The following is a 17,311-nucleotide window of genomic DNA, read 5'->3' as shown; positions in this document are numbered from 1 at the left end:
GGTTCTTGAAGATGTGTCCCCATCTTCCTTCCTTCCTTGCTAGGTGAGGTGAGAGGACCCGGTGAGTGAGGGGCCATGGTGGGCGGCCTCCCATGTCCAGTCCCTCTGACAGCCAGCTGGGAGTGGCTAGCCAGCAGCCTCGTGGGGCTTACTGCCAAAGAAGAGCTCTGGCTCCCGGGACACATAGAGAGCAGGGCTGTAGAGGTGCAGGCAGGTGCACAGGGCTAGGGGGCATGAACTGGGAGGCACTTTATATCCCCAACACACACACACACACACACACACACACACACACACACACCCCGCAGCCCAGAGTTCTTCCATAAAGGGCAAAAGTGCTGGCACTGGAATTGCCTGAAATGCTTAAAAAGCTGAGCCCCGCCCCTGCCTGTGCTCTCCCATCCCAGTGCTGTCCCCTCACCTGGCCTGCTCACAGGAGACCAGGGGTGGAGATGCGCTTGTCATGTGCTCAAAATGCCTGTCTGCTTTACACCCAGGGGGCACGTGGGAAGCCATCCTGGTGCCTAATGGGCAGGTCTGGCAGGTAGTAGGAACAGTGCGTATGGGGACAAGCCCTGCTTCCTGGAGGCTGGGGAAGGAGCTTTGGCAAACCCCCAGTGTCGTCCTTGGTACACACAGGGCTCTAGGAATGGGGTGGGGCGAGGTGCCATTTTGATGTTGTGGCCAGGGACTCCAGGAAATCCAAATGCTACAACCATCCCTCACCCCTGTGGGTGCCTTTGGGGTCTCAGTTTGTTAGGGCTGCCATAGTAGTACCCCAAACAGAAGGGCTTAAACAACAGGAAGGCACTTACATGTGGTCCTGGAGGCCCAGGGTGGTGGTGTGGACAGGCCTGCTTCCTTCTGGGACTGTGAGGGACAACTGCCCTGGGCCTCTCTCCTGGCTGTGTGCTGGTGGCCTCTGGCATTCCCTGACATGCCTCTCCCCAACCTCTGCCTTCGTTGTCACCTGCTGTCCTTCCTGTGTGTGTGTTTGTGCCCAGATTCTCGGCTTGCCTGAGGATGTTAGTCCTGTGGGGTCAGCCGTGCCCACCCTCTCCCTCAGAGCTGCTCTTCATTAATTACATCTGCAATGACCTTGTTTTCAAAGGTCGCAGTTCTGAGGTGCTGGAGGTATGACTTCATCGTACGAATTGGAGGGTGACACAATTTAGCTCATCACAGGTGTCGTGACAAGAGGAAATGCTGTCTCGCTGTATTAACACCTGAGCCCAATAACTCCAGGCCCCTTGCTAGATGGCAGCCGGGGGGCTTGCACCTGTGGGGGGCTGCTGCTCTGCAAGTTGCCCCGTCTGTCAAATGCTGAGGCCACCAACTCACTGTGACCACCAGAGGGAGGGGTGGGCAGGGGACTGAAATACGCCACTCGTGTAGCATGGAGGAGTGTAGAGTGTAGACTGGGACTGATCTGAGTCACAGAATCCTGTCTTGTCGAGGAGGGTGTAGGAAGCCGTGTAGGAAGCAGTGGCGGAGGGGACTTGGTGTTAGAAGATGGGCTAAAGTGTTCCCTCTATCAAAGGTCATCTGGGAGGGACCCTGTGGTCAGCCCGACACCTACCCAGATCTGGAATTAGGAAGAAACAGTTGGGCAGTATGGACACCCTCGCCTCTTCTCAGCCCCCGAAAAGGAATGGAGCCAGGATGGGGCAAGGTACTCCACGGAGGGGGATATCCCAGCGCCCCCTGCTGGAGACCACAGGGAGCCTCGTCCAGCTCTGCGCTCACCCAGCTTCCCTTTGCCTGGGGCCCGAGGAAGGAGAGACCTGGCTTTTCAGAGCAGTCGTTGCCCTGTGCGCTGTAGGGAGAGGCGAGAGGCCAAGTCCTGCACAGCACGCGTCGACCCTGTGGGGAAGGGGCTCTTGGAGTTACGAGGGGCCTCGGAGCACGTCTTCTTCACCCTGGGTGCTGAGAGTCAGGTCCCACGGTGGCCTCGCCAGGCCTTGGACTGTGGTTGGATGGAGACTCTGGCTGGCTGCCCAGCCTCTCTGAGCCTCGATGTCCCTGCCTGTAAGATGGGGATAATGATCCTCTCGGCAGGAGAATTGTAAGATCAGAGATTGTCCATCAAGGGCTTGACCCAAGGAGGACCCTAACTGGGGAGTGTTCGTGTGGAGCCGACAGAGGTTTCCAAGTGCCATAAATAGATCATCTCCATTTTCCAAATGATGAAATTTAAAACTGCTCTGAATAACTTTATTCTGTGAAATCTTCAGAATCGTCAGATGATGATTTTGCTCTCGCTGGATGGGTTGATGATATTCAGCTCTTTAATTTGGGGGAGAGTTACAAAAGTTACCCGTAGAAGGCTAGGCACGCTGGGGCACGCGCCGGCCAGGCTCGGAGCCGTGTGCTGGCCCCCAGCTAGTTCTCTGTGAGCATGAGCTGTGGATTCTAAATTCAAGGATTTTGTCTCTTTAAATTCATCACTTCTCAAAAATAGGTCTCATAAAAGAACGTATTTCCCAAATGCGCACAGTCCCACTTCCGCATCAGGCTCCCGAGGACCTGAGAGGAGACGTATCCACTGTGCCCTGGGGGCGGGGGTCAAGGGAGAGGGAAATGGAAAGGCAGCCAAGGGCCTCGGATGGACTCGCTGGAGGGACTCGCTGGAGATCTGTTCGGGAAAGGGGCAGTCCCGGGGAGGAATGGAGCCCCACAGTTCCCTGGGGATCAGGACGTCCGGCTAAAGCCGGCAGCAGAGCTCAGCTCAGGCTCAGCTCTGCTGAGATCCATCCTGCAGATACTCAGGTAGAAGAAGGTGCAAGAATCTCAGAGTAGAATACAGGCCTGGATCTACTGTGGCCACTGATGTGCTGTGTGATGTTGGGCAACATCCTCCCCTCTCTGGGTCTTGATTACAATGGGCAGGGGAGAGGGTGGTTTATGATCTCCAAACTCTCCCCCAGTTCTGAGTCTTGGTTTGTTTGTTTTTAAATCCCATGTTCATGCTGGACCATGGCCAGATACGAGGGTGCTGAACACTAACGTGTCTGTTTATGCAGCAGGAGGCTCTCACCCCTCACAACCTGGCATTGGCATCATTGACTAGTGCCAGGAGGACCCTGAGAATTGTACCCTTGGACACAAGAGCTGTGACTTCTTTTGTCCTCCCCCAGTGAATGAGGGTCATTTCAAGGTACCCGGACCTTGGTCTTATCAGAGCCCCCCAGAATCCCAACCTTCTCAGCCAGCAGGTTCTGTCCTGCTTTGAGCTTCAGGCAGTGTCACCAATGACCCCCACCCCTTTCCTGCACGGCCTTGCTAGGAAGGCAGAGCAGGCTCGGGGCAGTCGTGCCAGACTCTGCCACTGGGAAAGATGGCGGGACCATCTCGCCTACACTTCTGGCTTTTCATATAAGACCTGAGTTCTAAGGTGTGGAGAGATATTCCCAGGGTCACACCAGGTGAGCCGCGGAGCTGGAGCCAAAGCCAGAGCACCATGAGCTATCAGTCTGTTTTGTAGTGAAGCTTGGGATTTAGAGTTGGTCAGAGCTGAGTTCAAATTCTGCCTTTGCAGTTGGCCAGCCATGCAAAGTTGACCGGCGAATTATCTGACCTCCTGGGACATGTTTCTTTATCTGTGAAATAGAAATAAAGCTTTCACGGTGGTACACACCTATAATCCCAGCACTCAGGAGCCCGAGGCAGGGGTTCAAAGCCAGCCTCAGCAACTTAGTGAGGTCCTAAGTGACTCAGCGAGACCCTGTCTTTGAATAAAATGCAAAAAATAGGGCTGGGAATGTGGATGAGTGGTTAAGCACCCCTGGACTCACTCCACAGTATTAAAAAAGAATAAAGGAAAAAAATAAAGAGATATGTCACGTCCCCCAAGTTCGAGGGTGCAATGTCTAGAATAAAAGAAGAGCCTGTGGCTGCCCACCATCATGGCTGCTGTTGTTCTTGCTGCCTGAGAGGTGGTCTCTGAGCAAGGGCCTGTGGCCAGGAAGCCGTGGGTGGGTGCAGACTGGAGCCTGCCTGTGGCTGCCCACGTCGGTGCATGGCTATGCTGTGAGTGACAGTGACGTCCCCGTCTCTCTCTCCGCAGGCTGGTGGAGATCTTCTCCGCGGCGCCCATTGGCCCCCACTGGGGGGTGCTGTCCAAGTGCTTGGCCTACGGCAAGGCCGCCTCGGACCCCTTCGTGTACTGCCTGCTGAGACACCAGTACCGCAGAAGCTGCCGGGAGATTCTCAACAGGGTCCTCCACAGACGCTCCATCCGCTCCTCGGGGCTCACAGGTGACTCTCACAGCCAGAACATCCTGCCGGTGTCTGAGTGAGGACCACTCTCCCGGCGGAGGGTTTAGAGGGAGGTGGCCCGGAGAAGAGGGAGGCGGCTGGGCTCCCCGGGCAGACACCCTGCCACCGCCCCCTGGCCGGCCCAGGGCTGTGTTTCCCAGGCCTAGGGCCCCTGAGGGCGGAGGCTGGATTGTTCTGTGTATCACCAAAGGATGCCACGGGCTGTGCTCAGGCCCTTCCTCCTGAGAGGTCCCCAGTGGACGACAGTGCGGTCACTGTCGAAGATGCAGAGTGCTGGTGGCAGTGGAGAGCCATGCGTCCACCTGCTTGCTGACCACTGGATGTGGGGCTCCTCGCAGAGGAAGAGGGACGGTCTCCATGGGACATTTCAGGCCTGCCCAAATTAAGGCTGCAGTAACCTGTGGCCCAGACCTGGTGACTCCTTTCCACTTGGTAGTGGTGGCTGCTTTAACCCAAATATTATCCAGCTGGGACCCTTAGCAGGGACCCTGGGACTGTACACCCATGGGGAAAGAGTTGGACAGTTGGTGGCTACTGACAGCTGCCCACCCATTGTCTTAGGAACGGTATATTGGATTCAACTTTTATCCCCCACACCCAATAAAAAGAACTAATGTTTGTGTGTGTAGACAATCTTAGCATGAAAATGGTTTAAACAGGCAGGTGACACATGTACTCGGTTCTTTGAAGTCTGACCAGGAAGTCACCTTCTTGTGAGTTACATGCCATGAATGTGGAAGGCAAGGAAAAGCAGGAAGAAGGTGGCTGATGGGTCTCTCTCCTCCCCATTTGTGACCTGAATTGACAGGAAATGTTTTGCCTTGTTTTATGCATGTGGTCCAGCACACCCTTGAAATGGACAGGTGAGGACTGACCGGAGCAGGAAGCCAGCCCTTATTTTTAGGCATTGAGTCCCATAATCCTAGGGGCTCAATCGCCTAGTTTCTTTAAGTCTATCTGCAGAAAGCAAAGGGTGTCCAAGGTCACCCAGAACGTGCCCTGTGCTACTGATGAGAGTGAAACTTTGACAGAACGTGTAACCGTGATGCTTAGCTAATCCAGGACCAACTCCTGTCTTGATCTCATACAAACCAAAATGCGTTGGCATAGGTTTGGGCCATCCTGTTTCTATTTCTATTTTGAATCCGTCTGTGAATGCACAGAGCAGTTATTGCTCAATCCTAAAGTGATCCTTCAGGGTGGAAAGGATGGAGCGGTGGAATCAGGTGTCCCACTCTCTCACATCCTAGCCTGGGAAGCACTGGGGCAGGACACCGCCCACCAGGGACCTGCCGGGAGAGCCTGTTGGTGTTCCCTGCTGGGCAGCCCCCGCATTTAAAGGCAGAGAAGGGTCTGCAGGGCTATCTGGAAAGATACCCTCTTATTAACACTTAGCTTTTCATTGAAAAGGCAGCTCAGCCAGGCCAAGTGTTGTCTGGTTCTAAGGTTTCCATGGAGACCAGAATGGAGACAGATGAGCCTTCCCAGTGCGGGCAGAGACACGTCACGCCTGTCTGGGGGAGTCACTGGGGCACGTCCCTCCCCCTTCTGCGAGTGGGGTTGTCATGTTGGTAGTTTTCGATCAGCCATGGTGCAAGTTTCTGTACCATGAAAATCAGCTTCAAGTCAGGCCTCTCTCCCCAAGAGCCGGCTGTTAAGCATCTAGCAGCACACCACTGCCGCAGTGACGGTGTGTGGATGAAACGAAACCACTCTGTCCAGAGCCCATTTGGCCACTCAAGTCCAAATCGCAGCCGACACACCCTTCAGAGCTCTCCTAGTGACAAGCAGCTGTCCACCCTCCATTGTCCCAATGCCAAAAGGGCTGTTGAGGTTACAGTCAGGCAGGGGCCAAGACAATATACACAACTGAACCTGACGGGAGAATCTCCCTTTTCTCATGACTACTCCAAAGCTGCACGGGAGGAGAGGGCGAGCCCGGGGATGCGGTCAGCGGGCGGTCAGACTCTGTTTTCAGCACTCATTGGTTTGGAGTGATGCTGTGGCAGATCCTCTCTGCTTGCTCTGCACAGGCATGAGCTGTACTTCTGGTGGCAGCTAGGTCTCTCTTCCTCCTTTAGCTAAGAAGCAAGATCTGTCACCCACAACACCACATGTCTTGGAAGAGACATTTCATAATTGCCGTTGTATCTCTAAAACTGCTTAAAAGCTGATAAAAACCAGTTGTAGTGGCATCATGTCAACAAAACCCCAGATAAGTCAAAGGCGGGGGGTCATTATCCTTTAGACACAGGTGTTAAAACCCACAGGGAAGCCCGACAAAACTGCTGCATCAGCAATCAATTCTCCTAGGATTACCTTTGGATAAATAGTCATCTATACCCCCCGCCCCGTTTCATTATTCCAGGCTGAATTACTACCTCATTTGGGAAATTGAATTGATCTGATGTCACGTGGTTTTCTCAGGTATAACATGTAGGACCACCAGGATTTCAGGCACTGAGCCCAAGGGCCTGTGTTTGCTGGACTCCAGCCAGGGCAGGGCTTGACATGCAAGGCCCACCCTCGGGGAGCAGCAGAACGGGGCGAGGACATTTTAAGAAGCTTTGTCATAACGCCCGCGAGGGACAGGCTGTCTGACTCTGCAGTCCCCGCAGGCTCCTTCCCTGGTCCTGCACCTCAGAATTTGCTTTTGTGCCCACTCTGCCCTGATTCCGAGTTTGTCTTGGGTTTCTTCCTGGAGGAGGGGATTCCAGAGCCCTGGGGACCCCGGGGCACAGTGCACTTGATGGGTGCCTTGGCATTTGGGTCATGTGCCCGGTGGCCAGCTCCCTCCCAGATGTCTCGCGGTGGCTGCCCACCCTGGTTCACTTAGAAGGCGGGCGGGGAGGAGGCGGACGCCTTGCACCGTTTCTTTCTCTCTGTGATTATCCCGGGACTCTGCTCAGGCTCCTGTCTCCCTGAGCAATAAAGCTCTCTCCTCGTGTTTGTGAAGCTGGTCCTTTTTCATGTGCCTTTCTTCCTGAGAGAAGATGGAAAGAATGGGGCCACCCTCGTGTCCTGGTTTTTACCTGTGTATATGCTAGGGTGCAGGGAGGTGCCTTTGTCTGGCTGCGACGAGACCCTCAGAGGAACCCAAAGGCAGCACATTGTTAGGATTTAACCCGGAGGCAGGATAAAACAATTTGCTTGATTTTAATGAGGCCATTTTATTTGGTGCCAGAAATCCCCTGGATCAGCTTACATTCTTTGGCCCATGCACACCACAAGGAAGAGGGCTGGGTATGTTTGTGGCTCCCACTCCCTTTCCAAAAGCCTGGCAGACCTGAACGGAGTCATTGGCTCAAAATTTTCTATCCCCTAGTGTCACCAAGGGAGGTGATTGAAAATTGCAGATTCTGATGTCCCTGCGTCCAAGAGCAATCTAAGAGGACAGATGGGACTTGGGATTCTGCATTTCTAACCGTCAGTGCCCAGGTAACTGACGTGGGTGATCTTCAAACTACTCCCTCCGGAAAGACGATCATAGGTATCTGGTGACTGTGCAGAGAATTGGATGTTTCTGGTAAGTCTCCGCTATCTTGTGCTTTCCCAGTTCTCCAGTAGTCCCATCTCTGACTCTATTCAAGGGCTGGATCATTTTGTTCTCAGAAGGACAGAATGGATCTCTCCATGAGAGGCCGAGACCTCCTTTTGGAAGACGCCAGATCACGCGGGGCGGCCCACCCTGGCCTCCCAGGGCATTTGTGAGCGGCGCTGCCCCTCCCCAGGGTCTCAGGTGGTAAGCAGCAGGTGTGCTTCGGTGTTGGCAGAATGTGGAAGAGTTGGGGGCCTTGTCAGGGAAGAGGGACCTGGGCCCTCAGACCGTCCCTCGGGTCAGCCTGGCTGTGGAAGGTGGTGACATCTGACGCTTTGTCCCTGACCAGAGCTCCCCCCATCCCATCCAGCCTCGTAATGGAAGTTGAGCCCTCTGAGCCAGGGCCAGGGAGAGATGGTTCTGGATACCAGTCCTTGGGTGTGGTGCCCTTGTGGGTTCACAGCTTCCTCCAGGATGGCCACCTCTGCCAGGCCCCCAGGAGCAGGTAGTTCAAAGGCATTGTCCCCAACAGCCGGTGCACACCTAGGGGAGCTGGACACCAGGCCCGGTGCTGAGGGCTTGGAGAAGTGTTTCCACTGATCCCTGTCATCTCAGTGGTATAGATCCAGGAAGATGTGTGGGTCTTGGGGGCAGAGAGGTTTCCGGGGGTATGCAAAGCAGGACAGCCCCCAGCATGGCAGGTTGGTGACGTTGGGTCCCCCACTTTGCCCAGCCTAGGCTCTGTGACTGTCTCCACCATCAGCCATACCCCTCACCCCACTCCCTGTGGCCTTCTCCCCTCTGTGTGTGTCTCAGGAATCCCGAGGAAGGAGCATAGCAGCCACCTACATACCCAGAATACTGGCCCAGAAGCCCCTGTTCCTGCAGGGAATCTGTCTGGCTGACATTTTAGATATTGTATGAGAGAAATGTGCTTTGACAGTTCCCCACCTAAGGACCGTATCACAGTGACTGCTCAGACCGGGTCAAAGGAAAGTGGCAGGGGCCAGACGTGGTGGCACACATCTGGAATCCAGGCTGCTTGGGGGGGGGGGTGAGACAGGAGGATTACAAGTTCCAGGTCAGCCTGGGCAACATAGTGAGATTCTTTGTCAAAAATTTTAAAAAATAAATTAAAGACCTGGGGATGCAGGTCAGGGATCAGAGCAGCCCCAGGAAGGGGGCAGGGCTTGCAGGCTTCCTCCTGCCTCTTGTTCTCAGAGGCAGCCACCAGGCTGAAGGCCTTCTAGTGCCTCCTTCCCCAAACACAGGGAGGAGGGGCAGGAGCCAGATGCATTTTTGCGGGGCCGGGGGGCAGGGGTGAGTTACTAAGTGGGGAGGAGTCAGATTCCAAGGAATGGGATTCTCCAGCTTCCCAGGGATCTGCAAGAGGGAAGGAAATGAGGAGGATCTGTGGTGGCTTCACTGGGTAGGGACCCGGTACCACTGTGCAGAGGCCATGATCTTCCAGGGGTCCAGACAGCAGTCCTGGAGGGGGGACAGAATGAGCTGTGGCACCTGCCAGCTCCATCCCTGAGCTGTGGAAGTGTGAACTGTCACTCCTGGGCTCTGTGTGCCAGGCCCTGTGCTGCATCAATCCCTGGGGGGTGGCACCCAGGGGTGGGGTGCAGAGAGGGCTGGAGGACTGGGCTGGCAGGAAGGAGGGCTTTGGAAGGCTTCACAGAGACAGCGAGGTTTGGGCCAGAGAATGAAGAAAGAGCAGGTGAGCGAGTAAAGGAGACAGAGGAGGATGCAGGGAGGGAGAGGGGCGGGCAGGGCCTAGGGAGTGGGTTCATCGGAGGGGCACCATCTTTCTTAAGAGCACAATTCACTCTTACACCAGCCATTTGTCCAGGGCAGTGCTCTCCCTGCATCCAGAGTGGGCACAAATGTGGCTCTTCGGGAGGGGAGTGCCACACGTTTAATGTCAAGCTGGGTCTGAAAGGTCACTGCCACCGACCCCCAGGGACTGTGGAAGCGCTCACACAGCAGAGGCCACTGTGCTGCCCAGTTGTCCTGGGGCCGCTCAGCAGTGCAGCAGCCTCCATCTCCTGGGGCATGTGCCTCGGGGGTGCAGGGCCTCCTGCTGGTGTGTACCCAGCATTTAAAGGTCAGATGTGAATCTGGTCCACCTGAGCCATGCTTGCTTACCATGTGCACCGTAGCTGAGGGCTTTTTAGATGGTCTGGACGTTTGGCGTGTGTTGTTCTTATAACACACGCATGCTCAGGGACAGTGCAGTCAGCATCAAACTTCTTCCCTGGCACAGAAGTTATTGTGCGTGTTTAATAGAACCCAAGGCCCATGATGGCATCCAAGAGCCCCAAATCTGCATTTGGAGATAGGAAGTCTGCTTTGAGTCATGGGGTTCAGAGTCCCACTGTCAGGACCCAGGCCTCAATCATGCCCCATATCATGGAAAGGGAGTGGTGGGTGGGGGGAGAATCAGATACCATCGCAAGGGACCCTCAATTAACGGGGTGATAGCATGCTCCGGCATGCTATCCTGGAGACTGCTCAGGTCTGGCCCAAACACCCAACACCCAGTCCCCCAAAGCCCCCCTGCGGTGCCTTCCCTCGCTCACTAGCGCAGACCAAATCCTTGCTTGAATTATTAATAGTAACCAAACCCCCTGCTTGGAAAGACTTTGAATGCCAAGTTTCCTCACAAACTGAAATCGTTCCAAACCTCAACAGTCCTGTTTTACAACAAATGTGTAAGTACACCCTCTCTTGGAGCACAGGGGCATTTGTGAGGTCTGGTGTCTCGCCAGCCCCCCAGCATCTCCCAGGGGAAGCCCGCTGGTTACAGGTCCCAGCCGTGGAATTCCAACACACACCAAAAAAAGGTGCCTTGCCTTCCCCTCGTGACCCCCTTGGTGGTCTTGCTAAACATGGGGACAAGCCTGTCTCAGATTCTTGGGCGAACCTGGAAGGTATTTGAAGCCTGGCCATTGGGTGTGCCTTTCTCATTTTGGTGAGGAAGCACCTGAAGCCGTAAGTCTCTCCCTGTGCCACAGTGTCTAGGGCAGAGGATGACAGCAGACCAGGCCAGCCTGCAAATCCTCCCACCTGGACCAAGAACGGCAGCTTTGCCCAGCCCCGTGTCCCATGGAAGGACTGTCACTTCCCACTAGGGAGGGGACAGCTGAGTGAATGGCACCCTTAGAACTCGTGTGGCTCCACATCACCAGAACACCAAAGTCCAATTCTTTGCATTCCTTGAGTTTTCATGTATTTCATTATCTTCTGGTGTCTGTGCAGATTGAGGCAGGGGGACTCATGTCATCTGGAGCTGGGGACACGGAGACAGTGGCAGGGATGACAAAAGGGGACCCCACGCTAAGGAACCGTACAGCACGTGCCAGCTAGTTTAGTAATCCACACAGAAAGGCCTTTTATATTTGCCCACTTGAGGATCACTTTTGGAAATCAGGATTTAGAAAAACTAAAAGATATTTCATTCCTGGGGACAGAGGGACCTGCAGATGGTGCCTTCTATACAGGGTCTCAATTCCTTAACATCAGATCCATAGGGAAATGGGTGGTGCATCTGTGTGTTTGTGCTGGAGCAAAGACACCCATAAATGTGTGCACCCATCACAGTGTGCCCACGAGTGTGCACATGTTCATGTCACAGACATCTGCACAACAAGGATAAAACAAATGAAGCAAAAGATTATCGTCTTCTCATGTTTCTTGACATTGTAGCTTTAATTCACTTTCTTCTAATTTATGAATCAGAAGTACAGCTTTGCTTATTTTTTCTAAATACCAGAAGCCTTCCTACCATGGCAATACGACCTGTCATGTACTGCACCTGCCAATGGCTGTTTTCTGTTGAAATGGGACTCAAGGTTTTTGAATCCAAGGCCAATGCTGCCTGGTCTGTTTACAATGGCTTGTGTCTCGTGAACACATATCAAATGTTGTAATATATTTTTATGATAGAATTGATGGTCAATACAGGGGGAAATATATTAAAATATATGCATATATATATATATATATATTGTGATTCTGTCCAATAAAGGCTCCCTTTATAAAATCTCATCCATGTTTTACTGACTTGTTGTGAACACATTTTTATGTCTAAATTAATTATCAGAAAAGTTGGTTTTCCATGATTTCACCCAAGCTTATACTTCTTTCCCTCCTGCCTTCCAATATTGTACATTCTCTCCTTTCCTACATTCACTGCCCAGGTGCTCCCGGCCTCACCCAGCCTTCTGAGTGGTGGGTATTCATTCGTTGGAACCATCTCTTAATTTATAGACACCTATAGCAAACACAGCTGCTTGGACAGAGGCTTATTTCCCTCCCAAATACCACGTGTCTTAGTTCATTTTGTGTTGCTATGATGCAATACTTGAGTCTGGGTAATTTATAAAGAACAGAATTTATTTGTCACAATTCTAGAAGCTGGAAAGGCCAAGGTCAAGGAGTCTGCAACTGGCAAAAGACTTTCTGCTGTGTCGTAAAGTGGAGGAAGCCATCACAGGTGAGAGAGAGAACGAGATTAAACCTGGTGAGCCTGTGCTGTGCTGTGCTAGGGGCTTCATCCACAGTTTCTCCTGCAGAGCTCCAGGGGTGGGGCTTCCTCCTTCCATAGCCAGGGGGAGGTACAATGGCTTGTGAGGCTCACGCAGCTGGTGAGGGGCATTGAGACTTCAGTGCCGTGTCACTGATGCTGCATCCCACTTCCCCCAAAGCCATCAGGTGCCTCTTGAACTTAGAGGTGACTCGACAGAGGCTCCCCTTTCCCAGCTGGAGGAACTGAGGTATAGAGAAATACAAGCCTCCCCAGGAGCAGTGGTTAAGACACAGCTCTCCTGGAATCTTAGGAAATCTAAGTCGTTTTGTTCTCTCTTTCAAAAATCACTACTGTTTTCTGCTGCAGATGTCGGATTTGCCACTTTCTGGCTGTACCCAGCAGTGCAGTTGGCACTGATTTCTCCTCCTAATGGGCCTGGGCCACCCTGGGACCCACTCAGGACTTCTGCACCCAGTCCTGGTATAAAGAAGCAGGAAAGCAGCTGTGCCTAGGAGTGGGATGTCCTGGTCACAGGGGCCACCCTCACCCCTCACCATGAGGGCTCAGCTCTGGGTCCAACTCCAGGGGTGAAGTCCCCTCTGCTGAATGAAGGCATGGACAGCTATAGACCCCTGAGCACTTATGGTGTCCCAGCGGCTATACCATACACTCTAAAAGCATCATCTCCACCAATCCCCCCCCCCCGCCCATGCTCCTGTGACAGTGGCACTATCCTTACCCACACCTTACAGCTAGCCAAGGAACCTATAGGGATGGAGGAGCTTGTGCAGGTGTCACGGCTCCTGCATGAAGAACCAGTTCCATCTCTCTGCCTCCTGCAGGACTCTCCCTTCTGCAGGGACCCTCCAGGCAAGCTGGGGCAGGGTCCCCCGCATCAGAGTCTACATTTATTATAGCAGTTCCTCCTGATCCTCAGTTTTGCTACCCAGTTCATGATTACCAGTCTATCATGTTCAAAAACATTAAATGGAAAATTCCAGAGACAGATTATTTGTACATTTTAGACTGTACACTGTTCTGAGAGTCGAGTGAGAAAAATCTCACACCATCTTGCTCATCTCAACTGGGATGTGAAGCATCCCTTTGTACATAGCCGCCCTGTGCTGCCCAACCTGCCCAGGCACTTGACCACTCCTCCGTTAGCAGATGACTGTCACAGTACGACAGTGTCCTCAGAACATAAGAGTAGCAAAGCTGGCAATCTAGATAGGCCAAAGAAGGGGTATAAAGTGCACAATGAAAGTGAAAGTCCTTGACTTAAAGAAAGAAAAATAAATCATATTCTGAAGTTACCAACATCTGGAAGCTGCCGGATAAGAGTGAATCTTGAAACTGTGAAGAAGGAGAAAGAAATCCATGCATGTTAGGCTGCTGCATCTTCAACTGCCAAAGCCCAGGCACAGCGTGTGATAAGAGCTGAGTGAAGATGGAAAGGTGTTAGCTGGCAGGGTCAGTGCCGTTTGAACCCACTGGGGGTCCGGGACATAGTCTCCCCTGTGTTTCTCTCCTCGCTGAATTCCAAAAGGGTTAAGATGCCTTTGCAAGAGCCACATTGCAGCCTGGCTGCTAACTTATTTGGTTTGGCCTTATACAAAGATCTTCACTCTCGCAGTCACAGTTATTCATCTTTAAAAATAAAGCCATAGTGTAAATTTAGACATGGAATCAATATGAAAGAATGGAATCCAGAAATAGACTGACACACACACTGATTCCACAAAGGTGTTGAGACGATTCAGGAGGGAGTGTGGGACAGTCTCATCTTACAGGGCTGGAGTCTGGATATCTGCAGACAAAGATAAGTTAAAAAAAAATAGATCCACTCCCATCCCATGCACTGAGCTTCCCTTGAAGTGTTTCATAGGCCCAAATGGAAAGACTAGAAATATAAAATCCCAGAAGAAAACACAGGAGAAAATTTTTTCAATTTGTGGGGCATGCAAAAACCTGTATTTGACAGAATGCAAAAACCATGACCATAACATTTAAAAATCGATGGATCAGATTTCATTGCAATCAAAAACTTCTGCTCCTTGGGGCTGGGGATGTGGCTCTAGTGGTAGCGTGCTCACCTGGCATGCGTGCAGCCCGCGTTCGATCCTCAGCACCACATACAAAGATGCTGTGTCCGCCGAAAACTGAAAAATAAATATTGAAATATCTCTCTCTCTCTCTCTCTCTCTCTCTCTCTCTCTCTCTCTCTCTCTCTCTTAAAAAAAAAAAACAAACAAAAAACTTCTGCTCCTAAGGCACCATTAAGAAAACGAAAAGCAAGCTACAGAATGGAGAAAATATTTGCAAATCCTGTCTGGCAAAAAGAACTGTATCCATAACATGTAAGACAAATGCCCAATAAAAATGGGTAAAAGATTTAGACACTTCCAAAAGAAGACTCAAATTGCCAACAAGCACACAAGAATGTCTCAGCACCGTGAGCATCAGGACAGGGAAAAGCAAAACATCCTGACAGACCACTACACAGCGCTGGAGAAGCTAAGATGAAAGACGGGCAGTGCCGTGTGGTGGAGCACATGGACCAACGGACACTCCCATCACCGCTGGTGGGAATGTGAAATGATACAACTAGTTTGGAAAACAGTTCAGTGGTTTCTTATAAAGCTGAACATATACTCACCACATGATCCAACGATTCTACCCCTGTGTTTTCTCCCAGGAGAAATGAGAACATGTCTGCAAAAGACCTGCAGCTGAATGTTCACAGTGACTTTATAATAACCAAAGGCTGGAAACAACCCAGACACCCACCAACGCATAAAACAACCACTGCCGTATGTTTTCTTTTACTCCATTTAAATGAAATTGTTTTTAAAAAAGAGACTATACTAACCTATAATGAAAAAAAGTGATCAGTGGTTATTTGGGCTCAGGGTAGTAGAGATTTATGTAAAAAGCATGAAGCAAAATGGGGCTATAGAAGAAATATTGTGGGTTTTTTTTTGTTTTTTTTTTTTTTTGGTGCTGGGGATCAAACCCAGGACCTTGTGCATGCAAGGCAAGCACTCTACCAACTGAGCTATATCCCCAGCAAGCACTGTGTATTTTAATTGTACTGTTGGTTGCACAGTGTGATACACTTAGTGGAACTTTCCTGAAAGGGTGCAATTTGCCGCATACAGATACATCATGGCTGAATAAAGTTGGTTGAGCAAGTAAATCTCCTGGAAACTCTGACAAATACTCAAAATCACCTTCCCACATTATTGAAACTTGTTCACTTTTCCACACTGCTTAAACTGCCCCACCAAAAAAAGGATGAACTTCATCCACGCTGACGAGTCCTGGGCAGCAGGGTCTTTCACCTATTTCCTGGCTACAGGCTTACTGTCTGTGAAACCTGTGGACATTTCTTTTTTTTTTTTTTTTAATGAAAAGTGAAATACATAAGATTTCAAAGGGAACCAATGATATTAAAATATAGTTGCAAAAATACTCTAGAGGGGACCAATCATGTCAAAATATAGTTGCAATAAAGTAATATATGTTCTTTGTTATTACCCCACCAAGTGGCAAGATTCAGTGGCAGTCAAAAAGTTGCCATCTTGAGCATCTTAAGCTTAAGTCTAAACAATCTTGCAGACGTCTGCAGCAGTAGCAGAGCAATGTGGAAATACCTGTGATCTCAGTTGGTAACACAGTCTCAGGTGGGCTCACGTCCCTCAAGTGGATTCTTCATTTATAATGAAAGGTACTTCTACACTGCTACATTTCCACCAAGGGTCAGTGGAAATGAGGACGTCATTTTCCATCCGTCTCCAGAGACTGAGTTCTGTCGATGGAACCCAGTTGAGAACCAACAGTTTAGCATGTGACTTGTTCTCTTTTCCCCTTTATAATTTTGTGTAAAAGTTCTAATCAGATTTCTTTCAGTTGACACTGAGATTAGCCCCTCACCCACATGAAGGTGGAGAAAGGTGCTAGGAGCCCTTGGTACTGAGGACAAGGAGGTTCAGAGAGCCGGCGGAGCTGGGGTCAGGGATGGGAGGTCCCACCTGGAAGTTTTATGGGGGGCTGGAATAGCTTCTCTCCTCCACACAGTTTTAGAAATATGGGGCTCAAGGGAGGGTGTCTCCTGGGTCCCAGAGTCTTCAAGACTCAGCTCAGGATACTGATAGAGGAGACAGGCAGGTGGGTCAGCAGAACCCGGGTGCCACCTGTGGACAGTCCTAGTCTCCTGGGGTCAGGACACAGAGCACACCTCCCTCCATCACCACCACAGCCCCAGCACCCAGGCAAGGCTGTGTGGGGGTGGCAGGAGGTCTCAGTTACAGAGCCCCCACCAGGGCCCTCGGTCCTCACTGCCCTGATGGCCACCTTCCACCCAGGTCTCCGGCTCTGCTCCCGGGTTCTCTGCCCAAGTTCCTCAGGGAAGGAGGCACAAAGGTGCCCTCCTGCTGGAACTCCCCAGGATTCCCCCTGCGCAGAGGTCACAGGAGAGGAAGGGCGGGCACCACACCAGGCTCGGGCCCCAGCTCTTCTCTGCAGACCTGCTTGCTGGCTGCCACTGTGGGCACATAGGGCAGCAGCAGCAGGGGCAGCCACTGGTCACCTGGGGCTCACACAGGCTGTTGGGGGAGCCAAAATGAGCCTGTTCCTCCTTAAGTTCTCATCAGGTATTTTGATCGCAGCAATGAAAACCTGCCTGACACAGCAATTCTGGGCTTGGCTCCCGATCAGCGGCCCCAGACCTCAGCCTCCATAAAAGCCAGGACTAGCAGGATGGGGTTTATGTCCACCAGGTCTGTCCACACTGTGACTCAGTCACCAGGGGGTTTTCAGGGATGCCCCGCGTCAGAGCTCCACTATGAAGCCTGCTGCGTCCCGCAGTGGCCCTTCAGGCCTCCCCATCATGGCGTCTCCCCGACAGTTTCTGCCCCTGGGTCTCAGCTCAGTGTCTGGGTTCCTTCTCTGGGTCCCCCACG

The 17,311-nt window shown here is 51.9% G+C and overlaps 1 protein-coding gene across 3 annotated transcripts in view; it reads left to right on the top strand.

Moving 5' to 3' along the window:
• The window catches only part of Gpr26 (G protein-coupled receptor 26), a 31,149-nt gene extending 15,199 nt beyond the window's left edge, over positions 1–15,950 (top strand). Inside the window, exons 3-5 of one of the 3 annotated variants that reach the window (XM_078024740.1) lie at positions 4,067–4,257; positions 12,236–12,317; positions 14,621–15,950. In XM_078024740.1, coding sequence (XP_077880866.1) covers positions 4,067–4,257; positions 12,236–12,297 — 253 coding nt within the window. In that variant the 3' untranslated portion in view covers positions 12,298–12,317; positions 14,621–15,950. Of the gene's footprint in view, positions 1–4,066; positions 11,870–12,235; positions 12,318–12,716; positions 14,577–14,620 lie in introns of those variants that run through there. The other 2 variants (XM_078024751.1, XM_005320749.4) reach the window with 2 other exon arrangements.
• Positions 15,951–17,311: the final 1,361 nt, after the last annotated feature.

The sequence above is a fragment of the Ictidomys tridecemlineatus genome, chromosome 1 (genome assembly GCF_052094955.1).
Source record: "Ictidomys tridecemlineatus isolate mIctTri1 chromosome 1, mIctTri1.hap1, whole genome shotgun sequence".
Taxonomy (NCBI): Eukaryota; Metazoa; Chordata; class Mammalia; order Rodentia; family Sciuridae; genus Ictidomys; species Ictidomys tridecemlineatus.
Note: the sequence above shows the minus strand (reverse complement) of the source record. Positions and strands in the feature narration are given on the sequence as shown.